Source organism: Loxodonta africana, chromosome 8, assembly GCF_030014295.1.
Source record: "Loxodonta africana isolate mLoxAfr1 chromosome 8, mLoxAfr1.hap2, whole genome shotgun sequence".
NCBI lineage: Eukaryota > Metazoa > Chordata > Mammalia > Proboscidea > Elephantidae > Loxodonta > Loxodonta africana.
The window spans coordinates 54,588,513-54,602,434 of NC_087349.1; the positions used below are offsets into that span (position 1 = coordinate 54,588,513).

Below are 13,922 nucleotides of genomic sequence, written 5' to 3' on the forward strand. Positions count from 1 at the left end.
ATACATATATATCTTTTCTTTAAATAATTCCATAATAAGAATTGTTTTTTAAAAATTTAGGTAAATCTTAGGTCACAGAATATTGGCTCCATAGCCAAGTTCCGATCCTTATCCTCTCTGTTTCCTATGATGACTCATTTATCTTCCCTGACTGTTCTCCCATTTATCAAGTTGTTGGCATAGCATATGGTGTATTTGGGGGCTTAGAGTAAAGCTCTTTGAAGGTTAAATTGTGGAGTATTATTAGCAACATTATAGACTACACCATGTTTCTTGAAAGGTAATATTCTGAAGCCTTTATTTCTGTAGTTTCCTTAACAGAGAATAGCCTTGGTTATCAGCATGACAATCAAAGCGGGTAACTTCAGTTTCAGTTTGTCTCTAGATGTCCTTTTCATGACTGGTATTCTTGCTAATTTTTAAACTGCATTTAATGTGGCTTTTAGAGAATGTCACAGCTTTGACTCACTACTTTTTATTGTTCTTTTTCATCTTCTGAGAGGAAGAAATTATGGCTTTGATTTCATACATATTGTACTATACTTCTTCATTGTTTCTGCTCTTCTCTTTTTGTATCCTGTTTATGTTGTTTGGAAGTCTGGTTCCCTTCCCTCTTTTCCACCCTAGTTTTGTTCTCACAGGACTGAGTTTCATAAACACCTGTCATTTCATTACTCAGTCATGGTCCTGCACCTTTTCCTTCTTTCATGAAATGCTTAATTTGTTCTTTTCTCTTTGACCTACAGATAGAAAACTTGCTTTCATAAATTTCAGGCTTTCTGGGTTTATTTAATGTCTACTGGAATCATCATATTGACGTTTTATTCTTTATAAAATTTCAAAAATATGCCTTGATGAAATAGCATCTCTAATATGATGCATTTTGAATTGATATATTTTCATAGGGTTTTGGCAATTTAGAGATAAAAATCTGTGACTTAGAAATTAAGTAGTCGATTAACATTTGCCTACTTTATTCTCATTCTCTGTAATGCTTTCATTCCAGGCTGGACTAGTATGCATTACACAGACTGTATCTCCACAGTGAAATGTCAGCAGAGTCAATTTAGAAAATTCAGCTTTTCTACCAAGAGATAATGTAACCTCTGTCCATTGATTTAAACTCATGGAATTTTCTCCACTCTAGAAGCGATAAGTAAAAACTGCCCAGCCTTACAAATCAAAACCATGCTTGAAACTGGGGTGGACTATCCATTTGCCTAATGCGAACAAGGGTAATATGTTTGGCATTATTAAATGTAGATCTTCAGTGAAAGGTAATTCATTTAAAATGAGAAGAGTTATGTAGTAAAGGACAAAGGATATTTAAGTACCAAGCTGCAGGTAAAGGTCAGGGACTTCCTTCTCTGATAATAGCAGCCTAATGCTAATTCCTTTACAGATAATTCACCTGTCAGTTTTGTCCTAGCTAAAGCATTGCACGTATCTTAGGAGAAACTCAGGCTTCAAGGATATCTCCTTTCTTCCACAAACATAAGAAATAATAGGATTATATAAGGAAAAAAAGGTCATCAGTATGAGGGAAAAAAACAAAAAGACTAAAACACTTTTCACAATTTCTCTGTGTTTACAATAACACTTATTTAATATGTGATTAAGAAAAAGGAACCACAATGGAATCATCTGCATACATGTTTTTAAATTTCACCAGGGTATACTTATTAAACTAAAAACCAATTCCGTTACCGTCCAGTCGATTCTGACTGATAGCGACCCTATAGGACAGAATAGAACTGCCCCATAGGGTTTCCAAGGAGCTTCCTGTGGATCCGAACTGCCAACATTTTGGGTAGCAGCTAATCTCCTATCCATTGCACCACCAGGCAAAGGGTTTTATACTTATTTAACACAGTACATGATCCATTTATTAATATACCACAAAGCCAATAATTAATATTTTAAGCAAGCATTAGAGAAAGGCAAACTTATTCACAAATAGTGCTGAGAAAAGTGACTCACTATTTAAAGAAAAATGTAACTACTAGATTAATTTAATATATTTGATTAAATGGAAATATAAAACACAAAACGTAAATGTAAAAATAAAATTATTTTAAGTATATATTTAGTAAATATATACTTGTATGTTTATAATCTATAAATATAAATCCCTGGGTGGCACAAATAGTCTGCATTTGGCTGGAAACCAAAGAATTGGTGGTTCCAACCTGCCCGCTGGCACTGTGGAAGAAAAGACCTGACAATCTGTTTTCCTAAAGATTACAACCAAGAAAATCCTGTAGAACATTTCTACTGTGTAACACATGTGGTCGCCATGAGTCAGAATCGACTGAACAGCACAAGACAACAACAGCAATCTATAAATATATATTTGCCCTCTCATTAGAGAAGGAGTTTGTAAGCATAATAATGGAGAAATCATAGAGGTAGAATTCAATACATTTGTCATCATAAAATAGAAAACTTATGTATGTTAGTGACACAAAAAATTAGGAGATACAAAACTGAAGAAGAAAGTACTTATATTCTACATTAAATTGTTAATATCTATAAGAACCCTGGTGGTATACAGTGGTTAAGAGCTTGGCCGCTAACCAAAAGGTCAGCAGTTTGAATCCACCAGCCACTCCTTGCAAACCCTATGGGGCAGCTCTACTCTGTCCTATAGGGTCACTACAAGTTGGAATCAACTCGTTGGCAACAGGTTTGGTTTTTTTTTTTTTTATATACTGTAAAAAAGCTTGTAGAAATCACTTTCAAGTGAATACATCCATATAAACTAAGCAAATGACAGGCAAGGCAATTCACCAAATACAACTGAATACCAATGGCCCTGGGTGTTGCAACCAGTTAACACATTCAGCTACTAACTGAGAGGCTGGAGGTCTGAGTCCACCGGGGTGCCTTGGAAAAAAGCCTGGTGACCAATTTCCAAAAAATCAGTCACTGAAAACCCTATGGAGCATAGACTACTCTGACATGCATTGTGATGCCATGAGTCAGAATGGACTTGACAGCAACTATTTTTTTGGTTTTATAAATGGCCAAGAAACATGAGGAGTTAAGTTTATATTCACTAATATTCAAAGACATAGACATCAACACAATATGATTTTTTTTCCAGATAAAATTGGTAATGTTTTCCTAAATGATGATACACAATTTTGTCTCAGGAGCCCAGAAAAGGCAATAATTTTGTGATTCTGATGGCAAATTAATAACATAGTTGTTTACCGAAAGGCGTAAAGATAATCAAGGTCTTTAACTCAGTGATTCAACGCCTAGGAATTTGTTCTAAGAAAATAGTTAGAAAAATAGAGAAAGATTTAGGTATAAGAAAACCATCACTCCTTTTTTTTTTTTTTTAAAGTGAAAACATGAATAAAGAGAAACTTAAATAAAGCATGGAACAGCCACGGGTGACAGTGGTGTCAAGGTAGTGGTTGGGAGTGGGACAGGAAAAACATGGTGTTAAAACTGAATGGGAAGGGAAAATGATAGAAGTGTAACGGTTAGTGAAAATAAAGTTGTAATAGACATCAAAGTATTACTTAGGCTTATCTGTGCTTAGTGGCCTCACAGCTCTTTTTTTATGTTACTGTATTTTCAAACACATTTATATTGTTTTGTGGTTAAAAAAATAAAGAATAAAAATGGAATAAAAACATGTGAACACAAAAAAATGTAAATATTTGAAGATGCTTTAAAAATATTCTAAACACCCACTGAGAAAATACAGCATGGCAAGTGGCATAAAGTATTTCCTCTTCTATTCTTCCAGATTCCAAAAGTTCAACAGAAGCTTGGGGACTGCCGATTAACTCACTAGTTACAGCATAAACATCATCAATTTTAAGAGCAGCTTTATAAGAAAGTCAGTAGATAACCGACTCATGACCTCCCAACAGCACCCAACTGTGAAACAGCTAAGTAAGGAAACATCCTCCTACTGGCAGAGAATAACCTGGTGACAGCCTTGGTGCCACGGGAGATCCTGGCCCTCCCTCAGGCTGTTCTTGAGTGGAGGAAAAATTCCGCACTGTGACCCCATGGGTGAGGAGCAGAAGGCATCCTGTTGAGAAAAATGCTTCAAATCTAGTCTGGATTTTGCCCTTTTTCTCAGCTCAGGAAGCAATATTGCAAATCCTGGACAATGCGTAATTGCCCACTTACAACAATAGATGAAAATACCAGTTGAAATACTGTAGTTAAAAGACTTTTAAATAAAATTTAATAGGCTATTTCTGCTCCATCAAAATTCATGGAGCATGATACCATCATGACTGTTTGATATACTGTTAAAAGGTACATTAAAGTAATGCATAGCATCTTCAGGAAAATCGAAGATGTGAATGCAGACATGGATAGACAAATGTTTCTAAATCTATCACTAGGAGACTACTCCAAGCAGAGCACCCATATTTAAAAATAATAAGAATCACATTAAGTTTCCCATAGAGAAAAAAATCATTCATTAAAAATTGCATTTAACTGAAAACAATTATCAAACTTGATTATTTAGAAAACTGAAAATATACTCTGTGAAATTTAGAAGTAAAATATTGTGATACTGCAAAAACTCAAATGCAAAAAGGCAAATAACCCAATTAAAAAATGGGCAAAAGGTATGAATAGACACTTCACTAAAGAAGATATTCAGGTAGCTAACAGATATATGAGGAAATGTTCACAATCACTAGCCATTAGAGAAATGCAGATCAAAACTACAATGAGATTTCATCTCACTCCAACAAGGCTGGCATTAATCAAAAAAACACAAAAGAATAAATGTTGGAGCAGCTGTGGAGAGATTGGAACACTTCTACACTGCTGGTGGGAATGTAAAATGGTACAACCACTTTGGAAATCGATTTGGCACTTCCTTAAAAAGCTAGAAATAGAACTACCATACGATCTAGTAATCCCACTCCTTGGAATATATCCTAGAGAAATAAGAGCCTTTACACGAACAGATATATGCACACCCATGTTTACTGCAGCACTGTTTACGATAGCAAAAAGATGGAAGCAACCAAGATGTCCATCAATGGATGAATGGATAAATAAATTATGGTATATTCACACAATGGAATACTACCCATTGATAAAGAACAGGGAGGAATATGTGAAACATTTCATAATATGGAGGAACCTGGAAGGCATTATGCTGAGTGAAATTAGTCAGTTGCAAAAGGACAAATATTGTATAAGACCACTATTATAAGAATTTGAGAAATAGTTTAAACTGAGAAGAAAACATTCTTTTGTGGTTATGAGAGGGCGGGAGGGAGAGGGGCATTCACTAATTAAACAGTAGATAAGAACTACTTTAGGTGACGGGAAAGACAGCACTCAATACAGGGGAGGTCAGCACAATTGGACTAAACCTTTAAGCAAATAAGTTTCCTGAATAAACTGAATGCTTTGAAGACCAATGTAGCAGGGGCAGGGGTCTGGGGACCATGGTTTCAGGGGACATCTAAGTCAACTGGCATAATAAAATCTATTAAGAAAACATTCTGCATCCTACTTTGAAGAGTGGCGTCTGGGGTCTTAAATGCTAGCAAGCAGCCATCTAAGACGCATCAATTGGTCTCGACCAACCTGGATCAAAGGAAAATGAAGAACACCAAGGACGCAAGGTGATTACGAGCCCTAGAGACAGAAAGGGCCACATGAACCAGAGACTACATCATCCTGAGACCAGAAGAACTAGATGGTGCCTGGCTACAACCGATGACTGCCCTGACAGGGAACACAACAGAGAACCCCTGAGGGAGCAGGAGAGCAGTGGGATGCAGACCCAAAATCTCATAAGACCAGACTTAATGGTCTGACTGAGACTGGCAGGACCCCAGTGGTCATGGCCCCCAGACCTTCTGTTGGCCCAGGACAGGAACCATTCCCAAAGCCAACTCTTCAGACATGGATTGGACTGGACAATGGGTTAGAGAGGGATGCTGGTGAGGAGTGAGCTTCTTGTATCAGGTGGACACTTTAGACTATGTTGGCATCTCCTGCCTGGAGGGGAGATGAGAGGGTGGAGGGGGTTAGAAGCTGGCGAAATGGACATGAAAAGAGAGAGTGGAGGGAGAGAGTGGGCTGTCTAGGGGAAGAGTAATTGGGATTGTGTAGCAAGGCGTATATGGGTTTTTGTGTGAGAGACTGACTTGATTTGTAAGCCTTCACTTAAAGCACAAAAATTATGAAAAAAAGTAAAATATTGCAAAGCAACTAAAAGAAAATCTATGTGTTGAAAAATTCAGATAACATCCAATATTTTTAAGATAAAAAGTAAATACTTTGTTTTGAGATTAAATAATTACTTCTGCATCAGATAATAATTCAATATATATTGTGAAATTAGGACCCTTAAAGTAAAGTCTCAGTGTAACAATGCCTTTGCCATAGTTTTAGAATTTATGGATGTTGGTTGAGTCTGAATTGACTTGATGCCAACTGGTTTTAGTTAAAATAAAGAATCATGTTTTACTGGAGCAATTTGAAATAATACATAATGAAATTACTGCCTTGGTATTAAATATGTCTAGGGTCAACATTATGATGGAAAAAATTTATTCCTGTAGATACAAATGAAAAGGATGATGTTAATTTCTCAATGTAATGGTGCAACTATATCCTTCAATAAATTTCTTATGATAAATGTTTGGTTATTCCACTCCAAGGTTTCTTTACCTTGTCCCTGTTGGCATTTGGGTCTGGATAATCATTTGTTGTGAGAAATTGTCCTGTGCATTGCAGGATGTTTAGCGGCACCCTTGGCATCTCTGGCACCATACCCACTAGACACTAGTAGTACCGTCTCTCACCCATCCAGTCGTGACAACCAGAAAGACCCAGACATTGCCAAATATCCCCTGGGAGGCAAAATCACCTGAGGTTGAAAACCACTACTTTATACAAATGCTTGACTGATCACAGGTATTATTTTAAATGTTTATAGATTTGTTACAGAAGTTGGTATTTGGGAGAGCGTTTCCTCTAGCTACTTATGCTACGTGCTAAAGAAGTTACATGTCCATATCCCTCAGCAGTCAAGTCAAAGCTACAATCAGCATTTTCTGAATACAAGATCAGTGCTGCTTCCTGCTCCACACTTTTTCCCTGATAGAGAATATCTGTAACTTTATATGCACATTTTACACTTGTGGGTACCACATTCTTATATGTGATTTCTCATTTGATTATTTTCACGGTAACTTATGAGTTTATTTTGTCCATCTTAGAAAATTGTAGCCCAGAGAGACTAAGTGATATGGCCAAAGGTAGAAGGACCATGTTGCAACTCAAGACATCTAATGCTGATTTCTGTATTCGCTCCATTACTTACCACAGTGCCCTTAGTTTAATATTGAAAAATTTAGAACTCCAGACTGAGCATGGTTGGTTTCTCTTTGGCATTGCAATAGGAAAACTGCAATTCTGCCAAATTAATCTTTGTTTCATGTCATTCAAATAATATTAATTTAGGATTTCATAGACTACATGAACTCATTTCATTAAATTTGGTAGCATGTATAACAACCTATCTACCTCACAAATATCTGTGCTATGGTTGTTGTTTTTTATGTTTTAATCACAGGTATGTGCTAAGAAAACTGAAGCAGATAGGCAAAAAACAAATAGAGCATCTGTATTACCTCTTTGTTGATTAAATTTTAATCCATAAAAGTGAAAAGATAGATATGTTCAGGTGCTTATCCAACTTCTCCATATGACATGATAACACAGGTGGATATTTCTATTTTTGCACATGCTCAGTATGTTTCAATTTATAATCAAAATTGAACACAACAGTTCAAATTTGGTCACTGTGTGCCTGTATGTGTGTGGAAAGGGGGGGTTGATTTTTTTCGTTGTTCTAAAGTATGGGCAATCAACAAGAAATAAAAATTTGAAAATACAAATTACGTAAATTAAAAAAATTAATCTACTTTTAGATATATTTTATTAATACTTTTGTGTTGAACTATTCCAAACTCAAAACCATTGTTACCATTGGTATAAATATAAACCGCTAATTTCTTTTTAACAAATAATGAGAAGAGCACCATGTGGTGCTAAAAATCAAACGTGTCTCACAACCAAAACTTAAGTTTTATACTATTTCCCTCAAGGTAAGTATTCTTTGATGCCTATCAGTTACCTCTTCTCGATGTTCATCTCCTGACCGCTGGACATACCACTTAATAGATGCTTGTTGGGATTTAGGTATACATTCCAGAAAGGTTGAATTAAATTCAATGCCAAAAATCACCTTTTCATCAGCAGTTTCATGACTAATGCCTGGAAAGCAAACATGGAATAGGAGATTAACCTTGACCTGATTTTAAAGCAATAGGAAAATAGACTGATTTAGAACAGATGCCATGAGGGAAAGAATCATACACATTATTAAAGAGAAAGGAAATTCATGCTACAGTATTGTAATTTAAGAGTCAAATATTATTTAATAGATTGATTTTTAAAACTCTATTCCTGCATTGCAATTTTGACTCTTTCATCAATATGTTACCTACCAATTGATTTTTTAAGAATAAAAATTCACAGGATCTAAGTTTAAACACTGAATCATGTTCTCAGAGCCAAATGAACCTTTTGCATCTTTTAATGCATTAATACCTTTTCTAGTGTATAAAATGTAGCTGGTTTTGTAGGTAGCTCTGGAAGAAAAAAATTATACCTTATATACTAAATGTAGCTAATTTTGTAGATGGTTCTGGAAGAAAACTTTACATCACTTTTAAAGAGAAATTATACCATGAATTAGCCCACAAAGCTTATTTTAGAATATTAAGAAATTTTTATTCCAAAGAGTAAGTACGGTTGTCCACCTCGATGGAATTCTATAATGATGATAATAAACCCAATGTTGTAATACTCAGTATCTGGACATTATCTATATTATCAACACTAAATTTTTGTTTTGTCCTGAAAGGACACTCCAGCTCAACATGCATGTACTATGAGAAAGTTAATGGACACCAAAGGAGCACCTTATTCTCTTAAATCAACTGTACCATCTGAAATACATTCCATCCAGAGTAGCCAAAGGCTGTGTCCCATGTGTGATCTAAGATCTGTTGCTCAAATTTGATCAAATAAAAACTGACGGCTGCTCAGCCTGGCCCAAACACGCACTTTTTCATCATATTTTCAGATGTCTCAATTCTGCAGATGGGCCTCCTTAGCATTTTAAGCATAAACCAAAGAGTGGCCTTAAGCAATGTAAGTGAATCCTAAACCTAAGCATACAAAATTATCAGCAAATGACACGAATGCACAGACACCATATGGGCTTTTTTTTTTTTTCAAGAAATGTCTTTTAAACTTATTTGTGTTTTGACAGCAATGATTAAGTCAAGCATGCTGACACTACTTTGAATTAGCATCATAACCTTCAAAATGTGTGGATTCCACTTGAAACCTGTAATCTATTCACTATCTCTGCCAATTCAATGGGTTATATCTGCAATTTTCACAGTTAATAAATTCCTAATGCACAGAAAGATCACTAATGCCGATCATGGAAGAAAAAGACACGCATCATTTCTTAATACAGATGGTGGTTTCCTGAGCAAAGGAGGTTGTGAACAAAGCCAGGAGGGTGCAGGCTAATCATCAGGTGGTGGGGCAAGGGCCCAGGAGAACCTCGATTAGAATGATTCAACCAAGGTATGGGTCAGCAGTAGACAATAGATTAGTGAAATCAACTGGATGACCAAAATAGTGGGCTGATTATCTGAAAGCCTTTGTTATGTCGGTAAAAGACAGTGGTCCTATGACAAAAAATCAACACTTCATCAGTTTATCGGCAAATACCTAGAATTTATCACTGCTTCTAATAATGTTCGTTTCATCTCTGAGGTTTAAATTTTCTATTTTTAAATTTAAAAATACATGTTTTTTTATACATATTTATGTATATATATAAAATATTGTATTATTATCTAACTTTGAAAAGTGCAAAAGATGTGTTTCATAGTGTTGTAAAAGAGCAGTTTTTAAGAGCAAAATAATTTTGAAGAAAGTATTTTAAGCTTCCAGACTTCAATCAAAACATTTTCTTTTCACAGTGAAATGCCTTGAATATTTCTTCATAAGACATATATGACATATCACTGGAAGTTAATATTATATCTCTTTAACATTGTTAAACACTGTTCACCTATATGCATTATTGATTTTATATCATTAATAATCAAATAGCATTTAAAAATTGAAGTAATAAGAAAAGTAAGAAGGAAGAAGAGAAATATATTCCTGCAAATTATTCAAGACTTGGTTACCTGGTAAAGTGCAGCACATATTTATGTTAGATTATAAGCAAGTCACTTCCTACCTTCTTTACTAAGAATTATTGTTCAAATCTTCCCTTTTCTCTCCATGGTGAATTGAAACTACTCCATTGTGACAGCAATGGAGAACTTGAGGTTGTAAATACCCTCATAATCTTTACTAAAAGTCTAACAACTGGTTCTCTGCCTCTAGTTCCTCTGATTCAAATAAATCACCTATACAGTTGTCAATTATTTTTAAGTAATCTTTCCATTCTCCTATACAGAAATATGAAATAGATCCCTATCACCTACAAGATAAACATAAACTCCATAAAATAACAGGGAATGTTGCAAACTTAACCCAATCCACGTTTTTAATTAATGCACAGTTCAAATGCTATCAATTTGAGTATTCCCCCCCCCGCCCCGCCCATCCATTAAGAAAATATTCTTGTGTGTCCACTATACTGACATTGCTTTAGGTGCTGGGGATATAGTGATGAATATTACCAGCAAAGTCACTGATCTCAAGAAGTTTGCATCCCACTGATGGAGACAAAGTAATCAAATCAATGAATAAATAAAGAAAATAGTATCTGGGAGTGTTATGCACAACAAATAAATCAGATTAGGAAACTTGGGATGAAAGGGGAAAAAGACATTCCATATAGGGTGGTCAGGGAAGGTTTCTTGAAGGAATTAACATTTAAAGCACAAAAATCTATGATGTGAAGGTGGAGCTCTATAGACATCTGGAGAGAAGAGTCCTTCAGGTACACCGGACAACAAGTGAAAACATCCACAAGGCAGGAACCAGACTGATGCTTTTGAAAAAGACTAAGAAAGCCAATAAGTGAACCATGCAATAGTGATGTGAGAAAAGTTCAGAGGATATATTAAGAACCAGATCAAATAGAGTCTTATGTTGTTGTTAGGTGCCGTCGAGTTGGTTCCGACTCATAACAACCCTATGCACAACGGAATGAAACACTGCCCAGTCCTGCGCCATCCTGTCAATTTTTGCTATGCTGGAGCCCATTGTTGCAGCCACTGTGTCAATCCACCTCGCTGAGGGTCTTCGTCATTTTCACTGACCCTCTACTTTACCAAGCACGATGTCCTTCTCCAGGGACTGGTCCCTCCTGATAACATGTCCAAAGTATGTGAGATATAGTCTCACCATCACTGCTTCTAAGGATCCTTCTGGCCGCACTTCTTCCAAGACAGATTTGTTTGTTTTTTTGGCAGTCCATGGTATATTCAATATTCTTTGCCAACACCACAATTCGGAGCTGTCAAATTTTCTTCAGTCTTCCTTATTCATTGTCCAGCTTTCACATACATATGAGGCGATTGAAAACACCATGGCTTGGGTCAGGTTCACCTTACTCCTCAAGGTGACATCTTTGCTTTTTGGGGTCTTTAGCAGCTATGCAACACATCTTTTGATTTCTTGACTGTTCCATGGGTGTTGATTGTGGATCCAAGTAAAATGAAATCATTGACTACCTCAATGTTTTCTCTGTTCATGATGATGTTGCTCATTGGTCCAGCTGTGAAGATTTTTGTTTTCTTTATGTTGAGGTGTAATCCATACTGAAGGCTGTGGTCTTTGATCTTCTTGAGTAAGTGCTTCAATTCCTCTTCGCGTTCCGCAAGCAAGGTTGTGTCATCTGCATAAAGCAGGGTGTTAATGAGTTTTCCTCCAGTCCTGAGGCACTGTTCTTCTTCATATAGTCCAGCTTCTTGGGTTATTCGCTCAGCATACAGACTGAATAGGTATGGTTAAAGGCTACAACCCTGACGCACACCTATCCTGACTTTAAACCTCACAGTATCCCCTTGTTGTGTTTGAACAACTGCCTCTTGATCCATGTACAGATTTCTCATAAGCACAATTAAGTGTTCTGGAATTCCCATTCTCAGCAATGTTATCCATAATTTGTTATCATCCACACAGTTGAATGCCTTTGCATAATCAATAAAACACAGATAACCATTTTTCTGCTATTCTCTGATTTCAGCCACGATCCATCTGACATCAGCAATGATATCTCTGGTTCCACATCCTCTTCTAAATCTGGCTTGAATTTCTGGCAGTTCCCTGTTGATATACTGCTGCAGCTGCTTTTGAATGATCTTCAGCAAAATTTTGCTTACGTGTGATATTAATGATATTGTTCTAAAATTTCCACATTTGGTTGGATAAACTTTCTTGGGAATAGGCATAAATATAGATCTTTTCCAGTCAGTTGGCCAGGAAGCTGTCTTCCATATTTCTTGGCATAGACAAGTGAGCACTTTCAGCCCTGCAACCGTTTGTTGAAACATCTCAGTTGATATTCCGTCAATTCCCAGAGCCTCGTTTTTCACCAATGCCTTCAGTGCAGCTTGGACTTCTTCCTTCAGTGCCATTGGTTCCTGATCATATGTTACCTTCTGAAATGGTTGAATGCTAACTAATTCTTTTTGGTATACTGACTCTGTGTGTTCCTTCCATCTTCTTTTGATGCTTCCTGCATCGTTTAGAGTCTTATAGGCCATGGTAAATGTTATGGATTTTTTAATAGCTGTGCTAAGAAGCTACTGAAAGATTTTGAGTAGGGGAATATCGATCTGATTTATGTTTTAAAAAGATTACTCTGGCTACAAGTGGGGAATAGGCTGAAGGAGTGTAGGGAAGGCTACTAAAGAGGTACAGTGGCTATGGTTAGGTTGGCATCTGCAGAGGTGGTAAGAAGTGGGATAGTTATAGTTATAGAGCCACATTTATCAAGAGATTGAATATAAGATGTGAAAACAATAGAAGAATAAAAAGATGACTCCTAGCTTTTTGACCTAAGCAATTGGGTGACTGGGGCTATTTATTAATATGGGAAAGTCTGCAGAACAGAAAGGTTTTGAAAAGATAACAAGAATCATTTTTCAGACATAAGTTTGAGATGCTTATTAGCCCATTAGGAAGCAGATTATAGAGCTTTTAGTAGGCATGCAAGTGTTATGGTTGAATTGTGTCTCCCTAAAATATGTGTTGTAAATCCTAACCTTTATGCTTGCGGTTATAATCCTATTTGGGAAGGAATTGTCTTTGCTATAGTAATGAGACAGGATTAGTGTAGGGTGTACCCTGAGTTAATCTCTTTTGAGACATAAAAGGTATTAAGCAAACAAGCAAGAGAAGCAGAGATGTGTGAAGAGACATGCCATACCACAGGAAGATTGTCCAGGAGCAGAAGTTCAAAGAGACAAGGACCTTCCTCTAGAGCTGACAGAGAAAGAAAGCCTTTCCCTAGAGCTGGCACCCTGAATTCAGACTTCTATCCACCTAAACTGAGAGAAAATAAATTTCTGTCTGTTAAAGCCACCTATATGTGGTATTTCTGTTACAGCAGCATTAGGTAACTAGGACAGAATTTGGTTTCCATAGTGGGATGCTGCTCTAGCAAATACCTAAAATGTGTAAGTGGTCTTGGAATTGAATGATGGGTAGAGGCTGGAGGAGTTTTAAGGTGTGCTAGGCTGCTAAACAAAAGGTTGGCAGTTCAAATCCACCAGCCACTCCTTGGAATCCCTATGGGGCAGTTCTACTCTGTCCTATATGGTTGCTAGAAGTCAGAATCGACTCGACAGCAAAAGGTT

The 13,922-nt window shown here is 36.4% G+C and overlaps 1 protein-coding gene across 1 annotated transcript in view; it reads right to left on the bottom strand.

Annotated features, from left to right (window-relative positions):
• The window catches only part of SEMA3D (semaphorin 3D), a 184,805-nt gene that overhangs the window by 2,862 nt on the left and 168,021 nt on the right, over positions 1-13,922 (bottom strand). The window contains exon 16 of the mRNA XM_064289934.1: positions 8,150-8,289. Coding sequence (XP_064146004.1) covers positions 8,150-8,289 — 140 coding nt within the window. The remainder of the gene's footprint in view (positions 1-8,149; positions 8,290-13,922) is intronic.